We start from the raw sequence: 17,764 nt of genomic DNA, 5'->3' as shown, positions 1-17,764 counted from the left end.
GGACCCAAAAAATCTAAACTGAAATTTACATTTTTCACTTCAAAGTCAAAACATGGCCTGGACTAAATTATTCAAAATTCTAATGAATTAAGTTGGAGGCAAGTGATTCTATGCAAGTGTAATTTATCCTACTTGTGGTAAGTTGCAGGTGCCACCAGGGTAAAAATAGCCATTAACCCGTTTTGAAAAAATAAAACACGTTCTGCTCCATTGCACTCCATTGTAAAGTGCAAGGCAGGCAATATATGGGACCACATCTGTATATGAAATACTAGGAAGGTGTTCCTAATGTTTGATATGCTCAGTATATGCATGCACTATATGAAAATATATGTATGCACTATATGAAAATATATGTATGCACTATATGAAAATATATGTCTGCACTACATGAAACAATATGTCTGCACATATGAAAATATAATCTAGGGATTTCACATGACTGGGAATGCAGATATGCATCTCTTGGCCTCACAATGGGCCTCAGGATCTCGCCACAGTATCTATGTGCACACAAATTGCCATCGATAAAATGCAATAGTGTTCGTTGTCCGTATCTTATGCCTGCTAATACCATAACCCCACCGTCACCATGGGGCACTCTGTTCACAACGTTGACATCAGCAAACCGCTCGCCCACACGACGCCATACACGTGGTCTGCGGTTGTGAGGCCGGTTGGACGTACTGCCAAATACTCTAAAATGACATTGGAGGCGGCTTATAGTAGAGAAATTAACATTCAATTCTCTGGCAACAGCTCTGGTGGACATTCTTGCAGTTAGCATGCCGATTGCGCGCTCCCTCAAAACTTGAGATGTCTGTGGCATTGTGTTGTGTGACAAAATTTCTAATTTTGGAGTGGCCATTTATTGTCCCCAACACAAGGCGTACCGGTGTAATGATCATGCTGTTTGATCAGCTTCTTGATTTGTCACACCTGTCAGGTGGATGGATTATCTTGGCAAAGGAGAAATGCTCACTAACAGGGATGTAAATTAATTTGTGCACAAAATGTGTGATAAGTAAGGTTTTTGTGCGTAAGGAAAATGTCTAGGATCTTTCATTTCAGCTCATGAAACATGGGACCAACACTTTACATGTTGCGTTTATATTTCTGTTCAGTGTATGTAGTGTATAATAGACTATATGACCAGGAGCAGCAAATTCCTGAGTAATTATTCAAATCAACAAGTGAATGAATAGAGAATATTAATTTTGTCATTATAACCCCTCATCCATGGAAACCAAACTCTCTTTAATCAATGGTTGATAGATAACTTGTATTTATTCAACTGACTAATGCTCAAATTAGTTTCTTTGATTCCCTCATTGAAGTGTCTTTACCAGAGTAACTAGACAGGCAAATCGACAAACAACTATCAAATAAAGACATGAAAGTGTGTTTTTAACACATGCTGGGCTGGCAAATTATTTGACAAAAATCTGTGTCCCTCCATCACGCAAGATCCATAAGAAACCAGCTAAAGAAGAGAATGTACTCGGTGTGTGAAAACATCAAAGGCCATAAATTGTGTCTTGCATCTATAAAAATCTGCTCCATTGAAGAATCTTCAAAAAAAATCTTCACACAATATTCTAAAGAGATAAATGATGATGGATGAAGTGCTAGATATCTAAAACAAAGTTCTTGCCATCACTAATATCTTCCTCCAGCTGTTTAAAATGACATCTGTGAGGATTGAGGGACTCATAAAACAAACAGAGGGAATAGAGAGACAGGGTGATGGGTAGCCTCAGAACTAAAATTGGATGCGTGCTTGATCGACACCAGGGTCCAGTTTCAATTCATCAACCCCAGTACACTCCTATTTAGGAACCTCAAAGCAACACACAAGCAATAAAGCAATAATCAATTACACTGCTGCTGGCACATTACAATCTTAAAAAAGTAAACAATAGGCCTTTTCAGTATTTATGTCGAAACATGGCCATAGGATGGTGGTCCCTTAATGTTTAACCATGATTGATGACCAACTTTTTTGGGTCATCCACCCAGATTCTGGATTTCAACAAACACAATCAATGTGTTGAGCCACAAGGCCCACCACAACCCAAAATAATTCAGCCAAGATCCAACAGTAAGTGCTCCTGACCTATCGTTTGGGAACCACGTCTTATAAAACATTTCTGTGCACGCCCGACTCCACATTATCTACATATAGCACATAATCATACATAGTGTGTCTAAAGTTTGGAATATTTTACCATCACATGGAGGTGCTACAACCATGTGTCTGTGGTTGTGGTTACGTAAAGATAGCCAGTGTGACCAGCAGGCCCATGTGCGCTCCAGGTGTGCAGCTCACGTAGGGCGCTGCACATTCTTCCAACCCCTGGAGGAGCACCTGAACACCATCAGTCTGTGTGGAGCAACAGATGTTGAGGCCCTGATTGTACTCCAGCCTCCAGATGGAGGGAGTTGGTCCCGCCCCTCTTTTCATATTCAATTAGGAAAATCAAAAGGGACACAGAGCCGGCCTGTCCCACCACTGACTCCACACACACACTGGGGAACATGCATCTGAGGTGGAAGGATAGGGGGGTTGGACAGATAAGAGTATGAACAAACATAATGAACTGCATATGTCCAGGTAGAGGGAAAAGAGGTGGGGGAAGTGTGTGTGTGTGTGTGTGTGTGTGTGTGTGTGTGTGTGTGTGTGTGTGTGTGTGTGTGTGTGTGTGTGTGTGTGTGTGTGTGTGTGTGTGTGTGTGTGTGTGTGTGTGTGTGTGTGTGTGTGTGTGTGTGTGTGTGTGTGTGTTGGGGGGAAGGAGAGGTAGTGGGGATGGAATCAGCTTGAGTCTTTTTTTGGCGAGTGATCAAATGAGGAACCCGTCTTGTTCTATTACATAAGATCCAGTTCTGTTGCTGCCACCCTCGGAGCCTGCCTGACAGACAGTCTGCTCTGGACCCATTGAAATGAACAAAGGTCTCACCTCCCTCGGGAGAAATGCCACACTTTTAGGCAAAGAGCGTGAGAGGGTCTTTAAAATCCAATCTACTTGTAAAATAAAAAAGAATAGGTCTTTGTTGATGAGATGCAAAACCAGCCTTATTGCTATACAAATGGATATGGAGTTTAATAGCGTGTAACTTTCAAGTGAGGCCTGTACTGATCCTATGTCAGATATTGGTATTTGAAGTTGGCACAGAAATGGAACCATGACTATGTAGTGTTCCCCATTCACATTCAGGTATAACTTGACAATCTTGACATTTATGGTGGCCCTTAATGTAACAACTTCAACGTTGTGTCAACATAAGTACATATGTTTTACAGAGCCTAATCTAATAACCTGAAAACTGTTCAGTTATGTCTCAGATCTGAAACATAATATACATTGATATTAATGTAAACCAATGTTCTTGCAAACATGCTCTTTACTCTCCTAAATGAACAATTATTGGAGTCAGATCAAAATAAATACCATTATTTCATTTATTGCAATAACCACGTGCCAAGTTAATAGCATTGGTAGGCTACACAATCACATTTTTAAAACATTGCATAAAATTGCATTGAATTTGCTTAGAACAAAACAATAACTACATTTGTTGTCTGTAAAAGTATGGCACAACATGATGCAAAAAAACGATGCAGGCTTGAAATGACACACATTTCAGATGATGCAAAGACTGCCATCCATTCTATTCTGCCTCATGTTCCTAAATCAGCCTTACTTTGAGGAGATGTTCAATTGATTGCAGATGCCTCTCCTTAAAACAGGGATGACTAGCCTGAATAGCCCATACATGAAAATAAACTAAAAAGGAAAGGGAGAGGTAGTTTTAGCTAAGTGGGGCGAAAAACATTTAGGGAATTTTTCAAACGAAATAACTGAGGGAGTGGGACAATGGGAAAACCGTTATCTTGCGGCAGTGGTCAGGATTGGGGCCATATTCGTTTCCCAGATGTTCCCAAGGCGCGAGGCCTGCGCTATCACTCCCATTGTAGAACTTTTCACAAAACGGCCCATGTGTAGGTTAATATATTCTCTTCAGTTCATAATGCCAGCTGGCTAATGTGGGTCCTAACTGCAGTTCTAAACGATGCCTCGTCTTTCATGTTCAATGCACAGTGTGACAGATTAGAGCGATATTTACGCGAACTAATCCACATCCTGAGCGCATGTGGACAAACAGCACTTTTCACAACATCAAAGTCCTCATATGGCAGATGCGAATTTATAGCTGCTGCTGCCACCCCAACCCCATCCGTAAAGATTAAGGAATTCCGTACCAATGAATGATGTGGCCAAATGACTATTGATAAGAAAGGTACGCCTACAATGTTGCATTTAGACATTGTTGTTATATTGAAACGGTGCGCCAACTGGTTAACAAATTGTAAGTGTGACAAATGGCAACAAACAATCACTTTTGCCAAATTCATTAGCATGAGAAAGCAAAGTCAAGGGCAGTTGTCTAACACCAATAAAAGTTTTGCCTAAATAGCCTAAACACTGTATTTGCTAATTGACCGGTGTGAAGGACTAGCAGCTTTTCTTTATCAAATGACTCGGTACTGGTACCCCGTGTTTATTGGCAATTTATTTATGGTTAGTCATTGTGTAGCCTATGCAGTTTTATTCCTCGTGTTATCATATTTCTATGTTTTTTTCTCTCTGCATTGTTGGACAGAGCCAGTAAGTAGCCTAAGCATTTCACTGATAGTCTACACCTGTTGTTTACGAAGCATGTGACATACACAATTTGATTTGATTTAGCCTACACTTCATTCATGTTGTGTCAAATGTTCAGCCATGTTATTACCTAATAAGTAAAACGTTGGGATTTTACATCAACAATATCTAGCTAGTGCCCTTAATAGGATCTACTATAGCCTAATCAACAGGCTATATTCTAAGACACCGAAGAGAAACAAATATAACACGTATTAAATGATGTAATGTCATGACCAGAATATAGTAGTCTACACAACAAGCTATGGCTGGTAACAGTTCCATCACCGGTAAAGGGACCCTCCCCATTTGCGTGATACAATGTGTCAGAAATGAGAGGTAGAAACCAGCGTGACACAATGTGAAGAAAAATTACGGATATCATGTTCACAATGGAAACCTATATGGGAGGTCATTACTGTATTCCCTCCAAAACACTAGAAAAATGTAACCTAAACGTCCCAATACAAAGTACCGTTAGAAAACACAAAGTATGGTCTGTTCTGTTCATAAAACAGTCTAGCCTACAACGGTTGCTGGCTACTCACAGGTCTCATACTGCAGGATGCGTACTGTAGAAGTGAATCAACAAGTTAAAACTCGGCGCAGTGAAAACTTGGGTCGCCTACAAGGATTTGTTCTCACTTGAGCGAACTTTATCATTGTATACCTTGCATGTTTTGAATCAAGTACAGACCCCAAGAGCACAAAAATGGACTTAGAGACACAGGCATATCAATTACTGTATGTAATGTTTAGCGAAATAAGAAAAGCGAAACGGAGACTTACCCTGAGTAAGAACCAAATCGTAGAAGTTGAAGGCGAGAAGAAAAGTCACTATTTCAAAACACACATACATCTTATTGAAATCCTAAAGTGCATTGTGAACGAAAAGACAAATAAAACAGTGCCGCTTTGACAAGCTCCATGAGACCCTCTGTGTCGGCTACATTAGCGTATGCGGCTTTCTCTCGTGATCCGCTCATATACAGGCCGAACAGTGGAGGGGATGGAGAACTCTTGGTCACACACAGCGCATACTGAGCATGCGCATACGGGAAAAATCCCACCGGTCAGAAGAGGGCTGGGTTAACTGTGACATACATATGAGAACAGTATAATAACACCGTTATTAATGCATGGGTGTGGTGTTATTGCCTAAAAGTATTTCATTTGAATTCCAGAGATGTCAGCCAATTAGGCTTCTAGAATCATGGTGTCGTCTAGAAATATTTCGAAATCTTTTTGTCATAAAATGTTAACTTTTCTTGCATTCTTGCACAGACAAAACATTCCAATGTCTTTGTTCAAACTGAGTCATCAACACATTTATTCATATAAAAGATGGAAATATAAATCATCGTTCTCCAGCAAAGCAACTGTCCATTCTGCAATATCCCAGACTATAAAACGGGAAATACAGTGAGCGAAAAAGATCAAATTAACTATATGGGCTAATGTATGTTTGACCATCGAAGTCAACGATGACAGCCTACACCTGCTGTTCCAAATGATACAGCCTAAATGTCCTGAGGAAGCAAACATGTCATCTGTTATGACATCTGGTTAGCGGAGATATAATAAGATATAATGCTTCTAATGAAAAACAACAACACTGCATTTAGCATGGTCGCCCAGACGCTCTGCGCTCACAAAGGGGCCAATGTTGAGTTGATGAACCAACCTCTGCTGCCCCGGCTCCAGGGCTCATATCAATCACTGAAAGGAACAGCCTCAGCTCAGCTGCCTTGCGGAGGTCAGGTCTACTGTGCTGTGCCATGGGCATCGGATTCTTCTAACTTTACTCTGTTTATGCTCCTTTCTAGCTCAGTTGGTAGAGCATGGCGATTGTAACGCTAGGGTAGTTGGTTCGATTCCCGCGACCAATGATAAGTAACAATGTATGCACGGCACATATAACTAACTGTAAGACGCTATGATAAAAGCGTCTGGCATATACTGTGTTATTATAATATATTTTGCGTTTCTGTACTTTCTGTCTTTTTGTCCCCTAACATGTCACTATGCTTTCCAATGATCATATTGATGGCTATCCAGAATGTATACTTGAATGAAGTTATAGATTAATGTATTAACTTCATGTATTTGCACACACACAACTTTAATAAATATGTCATTTAGCAGATGCTTTTATCCAAAGCAACTTACAGTCATGCATGCATACAATTTGTGCATTTGGGAACTTTACCTAGTACAATTGTCCATTGTGGTATGAATAAAGTTAGATTAAAGTCAATTTGATTAAAAACATGCCCTTTTAAAGGTCACATGACTTTCCTGACCTGCCCTGCCCTGGCGGAGGTATGACGGACGTCCAGGGGCCACAACGCTGACTCCAGTCCCCTAACATCCTCCCAGCTCCGGGGTGATCGTTCTATTCGTCTGACCCCTGACCTCTGTCCCCCTATGGACAGATTTGTACGCCGCGCCACACAAAAGGACCGGTCCGCTCGTTGACATGGGAATTAGATGTGACAAAAGCCTGAGAGACAGACAGAGCCTCTACATGTTCTTCAAACATCTCTTTTCCTGTTGGCCCCCGCACGTTCCTGCAGTGAAGCTGTCATGGGGGAATGTTATTGATGATGTGTGTGTCAGGGATGACAGGCGGCTTGGGAGAGGCTACAGAAAACATCATGAAGTGTGATGAGCTGGATGTGTAGAAATCTGATGAGAAACAAGAAAAACAAAAACACATGATACAACAGAGTGCATTCATTCTCACACAGGCCTTAACCACTAGCGCATATGCTAGTGTACAAAACAGGTGAATCCACGTGAAAGCTATGATCCCTTATTGATGTCACCTGTTAAATCCACTTCAAATCAGGGTAGATGAACGGGAGGAGACAGGTTAAAGAAGGATTTTTAAGCCTTGAGACATTTGAGACATGGATTGTGTCCCATTCAGAGGGTGAATGGGCAAGACAAATTATTTAAGTGTCTTTGAATGAGGTATGGTAGTAGGTACCAGGCTCACTGGTTTGTGTCAAGAACTGCAACGCTGCTGTGTTTTTCCCATCTGTATCAAGAATGGTCCTCCACCCAAAGGATATCCAGCCAACTTGACACAACTGTGGGAAGCATTGGAGTCAGCATGGGCCAACATCTCCCTGTGGAACGTATTTGACACCTTGTGGAGTCCATGCTCTGATGAATTGAGGCTGTTCTGAGGGCAAAAGGGGGTTCTAACTCAGTATTAGAAAGGGGTTCCTAATGTTTTGTACTCTCAGTGTATATTCAATAAAGTCATGCATTATGGGTTAGGCATTTCTGTGTGACTCATAGTAAGGTTTAAGGAAAGTTTCGTCAATAACAGGTTTGTGTGTATGTTTGTGTGTGTGTGTGAGAGATTAACCAGAAGGTGTTAAGGGAGAATTGCCTGTCCTTCAGCTGCTCATGGCCATCCACTCCTCCGTCTCCCCCCTAGGCAAAACTCAAGCCCTTTCACCACCTGTCAGACAGACAGTGTGATGACAAGTACTTGTACGTGCAGTTCTACCACTATTATTCATGGCACACTGTCAGTCTTTTGGATATGTGGCTTACTGTATGGGTGTGAAAGAAATCCCTACATTTCCCCATTCCTGAGAAAGCAAACAGCAGTCACGTTCACACAGACGTTCAGACTGTGTCCTTTGAGACCCAGATGTTTTGGCTATGTCTTATCCAGGCACACAATGGACATGGATCAATCATTTGTGGGTAGCAATAGCAATAGTTTTCAGGTAAATTGCCTCATTTGTTATTCAAGTGTTTGAATATTTGACATGTGTGAGAGGACTGAATGAGATGAGGTCTCGAGTGGTGCTTTAAGAGTACCAGGAGCAGCCCATACTGCAAATTCAGATACCATAGGCAACTTGTCCTACTAGTGCTTGGCTCGGTAACTGTTCAAGTACAGACTGTGACTGGAATAGGATATGTTCCTCCCTGGCTGCATTTACACAGGCAGCCCAGTTCTTATACTCTGCCCAATTATTGGCAAAAGAGCTGATCTGATTGGTCGGATATCAATTAGTGCCTGTGTAAACGCAGCCACTGCGTTACACAAAATATGTCACCCTGCACCAAGTGTGTTTGATTTGCACAGCAACGTGTCCTGGATGGTCAGCAATGATCAGCCCAATTCAGGCAGCCCAAATAAAAAAAAAAGGTCCAATTATTGGTCTGTTGACCAATCAGATCAGATCTTTTGCCAATACTTGGGCAAAAGATCAGAATTGGGCTGCCTGTTTAAACTCAGCCATATTGTGTAAGCCAAAGACAGACTCGTGATGTACCTTGTGGCACAGAAAGTAATGTACCTTGTGGCATAGAAAGTTATCCTTCTGACCAAAATGTAACCAATTCAATCCCCACGGCATTATTTCTAGCGTTTGTAAGTTAATGGAAAAGTTCAACCAAATTACAAAATGACATGTTGGTTTCCTTACCACGTAACCAGGAAAATAAAACCAAAGCATGGATTGCTGTCATACATTTTCCATAGACTGCTTACAGAGTAAGGAAACCAATGTCTCAGTTTGTGATTTGGGTGAACTATCCCTTTAATAACATTTACATCCATCCAGCCTTTTATTCTAATAGCATATTACTACAGCCATGTTGGACTGGGGGATGTGTTAACCAAAACAATGACAAATGTAATCGTACTGTAGTTGCTGGAAGCACGCTTTGGAACTTCTGCAGCCCCACCTAGATCCATCCAAGACCTGGATTCAAACTGTCACATCCTGTACTCCATTATAATCACATTTGTAACAGGAAGACCTCCCTCCGCCTGTCACGTCCTGACCATAGAGAGCCTTTATTTTCTATGGTGAGTAGGTCAGGGCGTGACTGGGGGTTAGTCTAGTTTATTATTTCTATGTGGGGTTGTAGTTTTGTTTTTCTATGTTGGTGATTTTGTATGATTCCCAATTAGAGGCAGCTGGTAATCATTGTCTCTAATTGGGGATCATATTTAGGTAGCCATTTTTCCACCTGTGGTTTGTGGGATATTGTTTATGTGTAGTTGTATGTTAGCACTCCATTGTCGTCATGTTTCCTTCTTTCTTTCTTGTTTTGTTTTATGGTTCACTTACTTTATATAAATAAAGATGTGGAACCCAGATCACGCTGCACGTTGGTCCGAGTATGCTTCCAGTTTGTACGACGAGCGTGACACCGCCTTTATAGTGGTAGGCCTACGACCCACTCACAAGACACATGGAAACTTCTTTGAAGGAAAGGGTTACTTACAGTACAGCAGCAAAACAGTTCGAATTCGGCTAATGGGGTTTACACATGTAGGCCGAGTGTCGTCGCTCACCCGTACTGCGACATGGTCGGGCGACCAGAAGAAGTAGTCCTGGCTATGGGGAGCAAACTGCGTGTGAAGCCCAACTATAATTCTCATTGCACTTTAAGGAGCACGGAGCTTCTGCCATAATCATAGTGCTCTCTGCTAATGCAAACACTGCAGGCCCCTTCCGACTGTTTAGAATGTCACTAATTAGTAAGGAATTCCCTCTCCTGGTTGTCTAGGTATTAATTGAAAGAGAAAAAAATGTAACCTGCGGACACTGGGCCCTCCATGGAATGAGTTTGACACCCCTGGACTAGATATTGGATAGGTGAACGCCAGGGATCCATCACATGGCTTTCATCTGTCTAGTCATTTCTAATCACTGTCACTGATTACTGATTAGACTAATCACTAATTACTGATTACACTAATCACTGATTACTTATTACACTAATCACTGTCACTGATTACTTCAAGGAGGGGTGAAGGGAAGGATTCAAATAGGGCCTGTGTCTTGGTAAAGCCACCTACTGGAGTAAGGGGGAATTGCTAAAAACCCACCATTGAGCCTCTATGCTACAGTACCACATCAGTACCAAATTGACCACCATCCCTAATTGACTCAAGAGTTGGTCATTCGCAGCAGGTGGCCGTCCTATCGCCTCTGACCACAGAATATTGGTGGTAATATTCTGTTAATGTTCAATCGCCACCATCTGTCGTATCGGGCACGGCCAACTTGCGTGTTGGTCTGTCTTGTCCTTGAACCACAGTACATGGGTGGCAGCCAGCGTCAATGTAACTGGACCAGGCTTTCAAAACAAATGACATCAGACTCATATTATTAAGAAAAAGAAAACATTTTTATTCAATAAGCACCAATTATTGTATAAAACATACTCTCACATACTGATCAAATCTCTGTTGTATAAAAATTCCATATGAGTTTTTTTTGTGGTGAATTTCTATATGATGGGTGGAATTTATGTTAAATCTAACTAGGTACCTATCAAATCAAAATTCTAGCGCAGTAAAAGGAATGCTGTACAAAAAACGACCAATTTCAGAAGAGGCAAAAAACTGAAACAGTCACTTTGACAAACAATCTATAAATTACATACTTAACCTTAATCATTTGATTCATTCATGTTATGTGCGGTCAAGGTATAAATAAAACATTGAATTTAAATTAAACACTGAGAGAAATTGTTGCTCAAATGAGAAATGTGTATAAAATGTATAAAAAAAACTGAAAGACAATCTTCATGGATATGAAGTGACAAAAGTATAAAACAAATCTAATACAGTGCATCAAAATTTCTTTGGTGGTAATACTGGTTGTTCCCTTGTTGGAATATGGACATTATGTTGTGTGAAATATGGTATTGGCCCTGGTCTAATGGAGTAAACATCTCTTATAGAATGACCTAATAGGACAACCTGTAAACACGACCAATCACTGGAAGATAAAAGGTGACATTTTGACTAGGAGAAATATCTGTAGTGAGAAAGAATCTTGAAAGTTGACAGTTGTGATTTGAAAGTTGGTTTAAAAAAACTGTGCAAAGCCACGATTTGGAGCTGGTCTGACAGACAGTATCTGCTCTTTAGCACCATCTCAGTCAATCAACCAACCAATCAGAGGATGGGAGAGGAATAAGTTGATGACGATGATGACATGTTCATAAAGCAATGTTCATGTATTTACACCTTTCCAGAGTGTTAAGATGACAGTGGGTGGATTGGGGGATGGAGGAATGGGGGACATGAGAGAGTTAAAGGTCTATTAAACATGCTCTATGGTCTCGATGCAGAGAATAATTAACTCGTTGGAGCAGCTGCTTGTTTGCTGTCCTATAAGGGAGCCCGAGGACAAACTGGACGACTGGCCCACGATGGAAATGTCGTTGACCCGCCACGACTCGCAGGACCGGTCTACCGCCATGTTGCCAAACGTATTGGAGCCGTGCCAGATGCTCTTCTTAGGCCTGTTGGGAGCGATAGACAAATATAATGGGAGAGTGTATGGATACAGCATATACACAGGGACATGCACACCAGAGGAGGCTGGTGGGAGGAGCTATAGGAGGACAGGATCATTGTAATGGCTGGAATGGAATATATTGGAACAGTCAAACATGTTGTTTGTGTTTGGCCATTTATTTAGTTCCAGCCATTACAATGCGCCCGTCCTCCTATTATGTACAAACATAAAGTACACGCGAACACACACACACACACACACACACACACACACACACACACACACACACACACACACACACACACACACACACACACACACACACACACACACACACACACACACACACACACACACACACACACACACACACACACACACACATACACACACACACATTAAAAAGTCATACAGCATACATAACAGATGTTCACGAAAACACCAACTAAAAGTTTCATTTACCTTCTATTTAAATAATCCTCCCAGAATAAAGGCACAAAAAAAACGAATGGGAGTTGAACTAATGTAGCCCCAAACTGAGCAGAGATACCCACAGATGTGACCTCAACCTAACAGATGACATCAACAAACCTATTTCTCTGCTCTGTCCCTGCTATATCCATTCATACATGCTCTCAAATAGACTTCGCCACAAAGTCAGAAATTGTCTGTTTGAAAAACATCTATAAACAGTCACTTTGGAGCCACAGTTGCCAGCCTCCAGTCTCTGGTTGGTTGGGGCTGCTAAATTTAACATGGCTGTGTATAAATAGGAGCAAAATAGAGCGAGGGTGGACATAGCTGGCTCGCATTGGCCCGGGCTGAAAAACACAACGCTACAACCCCCGATGTCTGGATTGCGGTCGGGCTATCCTGCATTTAAAACTTCATTTTGTGGAAACAGCCATGTCTGTCCCCTCCCTTCTTCATGCCTCGCTCTCCCAAACCCACTTGTCTTTTGGTGAAGCTGCTTGGGTCGGGTGGAATTGTGGAGAACATGACGGGTGGATGAGGATGTCTACCTAGCCTTCACTCTTTAGAGATTGATATAGGATGAGCGTGGATGAGCGTGTCCACATAGCCACAGGGCCCTGTGTCTGAGGAACTGGACAGCTGTCTGTTTCACTGACCAGAAGGGGTCTGCCAATACGTCCCGTCCATCGAAGGAGTAGATTGGGATGTTTGGCGGGAATTTGCCTCCACCCCCAGTGAAGATAGACTTGTAGTTACTGAACAAAATGTCGCCCTGTGGATACAGAAAGGAGTAATTGAGTTGACTCTGACACTTTATTTTTTAAAGGACCAACGCAGACCTTTTTATCTCAATATGAAATCATTTCTGATTTAAAAAAATTAACAAAATAATTTCTTAACAAAGAGCAATTTCTCAAGCAAGAATTTTGCTAGGACTGTCTGGGAGTGAATGGGGAGGAGAAAACTGAAAACTAGCTGTTATTGGCAGAGAGGTTAGGAACTCTCTTTCTTATCGGTCTATTAACTAATTTACCGCCTGGTGATATCACCAGACAGGCCAAAACTACATCCCACAAAAACAGGCTGAAATGTCAGGCAATCTTTGCAAACAGCTCTTACACTAAAACGGTATTATCATAATTTTCACAATTTCACAGTATTATTCCAAACTCATAGTTTGACTGCACTGGGCCTTTAACACTGATCTTAGATGAACCTATGGGAAACAGAAGTTGGCTTACCCTGAGGTTGGTAACGGGGTAGCTCTCCCTGAACTTCTGGGGGACCAGGTCTTTATTAACGGCCCGGGGTTTTGGGGAGGATAGGAAGGCCCGGTAATAAGCGGACAAGCCCATGGCCTTGGCCTGTTCATAACACATCTTGTCTGCTATGTAGACCCCACCAAAGTTCCCTGTGTGGGGCTGGTTCAGAGCCACCAGTTTGAGCTGAGGACGAGACAGTGGAATAGTGGTCATTCATTAGTCATTAGTATGTATTCTAAACCACCACCTCATTCAGGGTGGTCCTTCGAGCCGGATACTACTCCAGGTGGTCAAGGTATCCAACAAAACTGACAAGTGCATATACACAAACAGACACACACACACAGACACACACACACACACCCACCACTATTCTCATCTCTTTTTGGTCATGGTTTCCCAAACTCAGTCCTTGCCCCCCTCCCCTCCCCAGTGCATCTTTTGTTTTTTGCCCTAGCACTACACAGCTGATTCAAATAATCAAAGCTCGATGATGAGTTGGTTATTTGAATCAGCTGTGTAGTGCTAGGGCAAAAAAATGTGCACCCAGGGGGGGTAGGGCTGAGTTCGGGAAACCCTGTCTTAGGTGATGGTCTTGGCAGTGCTGTTGAAATGGGAATGTAGCAGTGTGGCATGGTACAGTCTTCTTTTGTGAAATGTGGATCTAAATATCAAAAACCAAACCTGGCCTGCCTCGGGCTGTCCTTCAATGACAGCACACAGACAGTCATTTAGTCTAAAAGTGGAATACTCCAAACCACGGCAAAATCTAATTTTGTCTCCAGCTCATTTTGCGGCCAGACTTGAGCCAAACCAATGACTTGCTTTCAAGAACGAATAACAAAGATTCAATTTCAGACTTATTCTCCCTTTACTAGATACAAACTAGAAAGCAGGCAGTTATAAGAAAGTATTTTAATTGACTGTTTCTTTGCTCCAGTGCAAAGTTTCATAAGAAAAAGTGGTGAAACAAAAGTTCAAGTAAATATTTGAGTAAGAAAGGATATTCAATAGAAGTGTAAATAAAGACAGGTTTATGTTTTTAAAAACCTTTAATTGTTCCCCTATGAAATAACAAGAGCAAACTTTTCACATTTACAAACGCTTAGTCAGTCTTGTCTGAATTTGTCAACAAACTCACCCCATATTTTCTGCCGCTGCCTGGCTGAGCCTAAGGGGGCAAAAGTTTATTACTAACTAGATTCTAAACATAAAAAGCAGCAATCACACAGCATATTCTGCTATAAGTATCCATTATATGGAGGTCTACAATGCACTTTCACATAATGCATTGATGTCAATGGGAGAATTGTGCAGAAAATTCATGCAGTTGAACATGTTCAATCCTCATCTCAACTCTACTGTTCTTACCTCGTCATTTAGAAGGAGATTAATTGGGAGGGGGATCAAGTCACCAAGCTGTAGAGACAGAGATACAGATAAACACCAAACACATCAGTTACTTTCACGGCTCACAGAGACACTATAGAGACATGGAAGAGAGGGACCAGAGATGCTGCTGTACCAGGACTTCCTTCCATCCCTGTTTCACCCGGATGTAGAGTTTGCCTGTCCCCGTGGTGAAGCTTAGGGTCCCCTCGCTGCTGTCTTTCGTCTGTTGCATCATGACCTCGCTGGAAGGAAACGTCTTCAAATAAAAGAAAAACATAGAGAGAAACACATTATTCGACTGGAACGAAGTATCGGAATATAGTAATTGTTGGGGAGGCCCTGGCCAGAGTGATTGAGGAAAGGACAGCAATATCTAGCATGTCAGGGGTTATTTGATGACGTGACGGAGCTGACGTGATAATGTAACAAGGATGACATTATGTAACAGAGTTGACATTTTGATGGTATGATGGGATGACATTGTGGCGTGATGGGGCGGATATGTGACAGCGTAACGGAGGGGACAGACTGACTGACCATGGCAGAGGTCCCAGGAGGTCCAGCCGGGCCAGTGGGGCCTGGTGGCCCATGGATGGTCACAGCTGGAATTAGAAAAATGAGAGACAAGCACAACGGTAAGAATTTCTTATATGATGCTAGTCACCATATTATACCATATAGAACATTTCACAAAGGGTGCCACAAAGTCTTACCTGAGCCAAACCGAGAGGGTTCTCCGGGGGGTCCGGGAGGACCTTGGAGGCCTTGAGGGCCAGGTCTCCCATACCCAGGAGTACCAGGAGACCCCGGAACACCTGGATAGCCACGGGGCCCCATAACAGTTTCTCCTTTGGGGCCCTGAAACAAACACAGTGCTTTAGTAGATATTCATCTCCAGTATCTTTACATTTAATGAATTAATGGAACATGGTGACTTATTGAACCCCATGATGCTGCGGTGTTATTTAAATGCAGCCAGTAGGGAAAAATCCCCTATTGTTGCATGCAGCACTTGAATTTGTAAGAATTGGCAAAACAATGTATTATTTTGCACACAACTTGGATTTCCTTTCAAGTCAATTCTGCCTTTTGCCAACGTGGCCAAGTTCAAAATCCTCATTACTCACACAACCCAAAAGCCTATCTAGCACACCATCAAGAGGCCATAGACTACAATAACGCCCTCAAATGAAGTTGACACTGATTATGTACCATCTCATGTGTCTATGTTGTATCGTGATCTTCTCAGTAATTGTAATTGGTCAAAGCTGTGGTGGGTAAGTGGGGCTTTGGAAGCATATGGTCTCAATGGAAATGGGACTCACCACCAGTCCCGATCTCCCAGGCATACCAGGTGAGCCCGGTAACCCGGCCTCCCCCTTTTCTCCCTTGTCCCCCCTGAAGCCGTGGTCCCCTTTATTCCCCTGTGGATAGACAGACACACAGACTGTGAGAGCTCCAGAAGTAAACACGCACACACACACACACACACACACACACACACACACACACACACACACACACACACACACACACACACACACACACACACACACACACACACACACACACACACACACACACACACACACACACACACACACACACACACACGCACACACACACACACACACACACAGCAGAAACAAATATTCAACTTACCGTAGTTCCTTTGGGAAGCATTGTAACTGCAGGAAAAACACATCATCCATTGTTTATTAAAGATAATGCATGAATAACACCTGTGTCCTTATGACAGATTATAACATGTATTCTTTATATTAACAGTAAAGCAAAATCACACTGTAGGTGAACAGTAATACATCAATCACTCTATCTATCTTGACTCACGTGGTGGGGCAGGCATCCCAGGGAAGCCCCTCTCCCCCCTGTCCCCTTTGGTCCCAGTTGGAAGACAGTTAGCCCCCCCTACAGGTCACATAGGGAATAACAGGTGAGCATTTGGCATTCATATCAGAGAATGCAGCACAACAAAGTAATTGCAAATGGTTTCATCAAAAGAACACGACTGCCTGCAAAAAGATTAACGCAGCCATACTTATCTCCTGAGTGCAAGCAGACAAAACAGAAAGTTAGTCTGTCTCTATAAAATCACACTATATCAATACTTTTTCTTTGCAGTCACTAAATAATTATCAAAATTGGAAGTACTATCCAAAGGTGCAGAATGATCGGAAATTACTCTTCTTTTGTGCATATTTCCTCAAATCAAATATTATTACTGATACATATTATTTATTTTTTAATTAAGCACATTGTGTGCAGGATTCATTCATCAGTATCATCACAATCCAATTCAATGTATTCAAAACAAAGGCTGGTTCCATTGGTACACAGGAACACTATCCACAATAGAAATAATGAAAGGTGAATACAATGGAGGAACACAACTGATATGAATGTATAGCCTCAATCCACACCAAAGCTCTATAATGGAAGGTCACAATGTCGAAGATGAGTACTTAGGAGTAACCCAACTTCATTCTCTGCATCTCTGCATGTCCTCGATATTGTAAAAAAGTCTATATATTGCACATGGTATGACACTGATGGGGCGATTTATACTTTTTTGCAGTATTATTTACTGATTACCGGAAACAGCGAACACAACTGCATT

At 42.0% G+C, this 17,764-nt stretch overlaps 2 protein-coding genes across 4 annotated transcripts in view; both read right to left on the bottom strand.

The window, feature by feature from the left end:
- Nucleotides 1-5,701, bottom strand: part of LOC139531825 (reversion-inducing cysteine-rich protein with Kazal motifs-like) — a 55,980-nt gene extending 50,279 nt beyond the window's left edge. The window contains exon 1 of the mRNA XM_071328698.1: nucleotides 5,493-5,701. Coding sequence (XP_071184799.1) covers nucleotides 5,493-5,562 — 70 coding nt within the window. The 5' untranslated portion in view covers nucleotides 5,563-5,701. The remainder of the gene's footprint in view (nucleotides 1-5,492) is intronic.
- A 5,154-nt stretch (nucleotides 5,702-10,855) lies between these two features.
- Nucleotides 10,856-17,764, bottom strand: part of LOC139531819 (collagen alpha-1(XV) chain-like) — a 93,699-nt gene continuing 86,790 nt past the window's right edge. For all 3 annotated transcript variants that reach the window (XM_071328688.1, XM_071328690.1, XM_071328689.1), the window contains 11 exons: nucleotides 16,978-17,055; nucleotides 16,789-16,814; nucleotides 16,452-16,550; nucleotides 15,840-15,984; nucleotides 15,664-15,728; nucleotides 15,260-15,382; nucleotides 15,106-15,153; nucleotides 14,876-14,905; nucleotides 13,714-13,917; nucleotides 13,129-13,244; nucleotides 10,856-12,002 (listed from right to left, as the gene is read on the bottom strand). In XM_071328688.1, the coding sequence (XP_071184789.1) occupies nucleotides 11,801-12,002; nucleotides 13,129-13,244; nucleotides 13,714-13,917; nucleotides 14,876-14,905; nucleotides 15,106-15,153; nucleotides 15,260-15,382; nucleotides 15,664-15,728; nucleotides 15,840-15,984; nucleotides 16,452-16,550; nucleotides 16,789-16,814; nucleotides 16,978-17,055 (1,136 nt within the window). In that variant the 3' untranslated portion in view covers nucleotides 10,856-11,800. The remainder of the gene's footprint in view (nucleotides 12,003-13,128; nucleotides 13,245-13,713; nucleotides 13,918-14,875; nucleotides 14,906-15,105; nucleotides 15,154-15,259; nucleotides 15,383-15,663; nucleotides 15,729-15,839; nucleotides 15,985-16,451; nucleotides 16,551-16,788; nucleotides 16,815-16,977; nucleotides 17,056-17,764) is intronic.

Source organism: Salvelinus alpinus, chromosome 10 (genome assembly GCF_045679555.1).
Source record: "Salvelinus alpinus chromosome 10, SLU_Salpinus.1, whole genome shotgun sequence".
In the NCBI taxonomy this organism is placed as follows: domain Eukaryota; kingdom Metazoa; phylum Chordata; class Actinopteri; order Salmoniformes; family Salmonidae; genus Salvelinus; species Salvelinus alpinus.
Note: the sequence above shows the minus strand (reverse complement) of the source record. Positions and strands in the feature narration are given on the sequence as shown.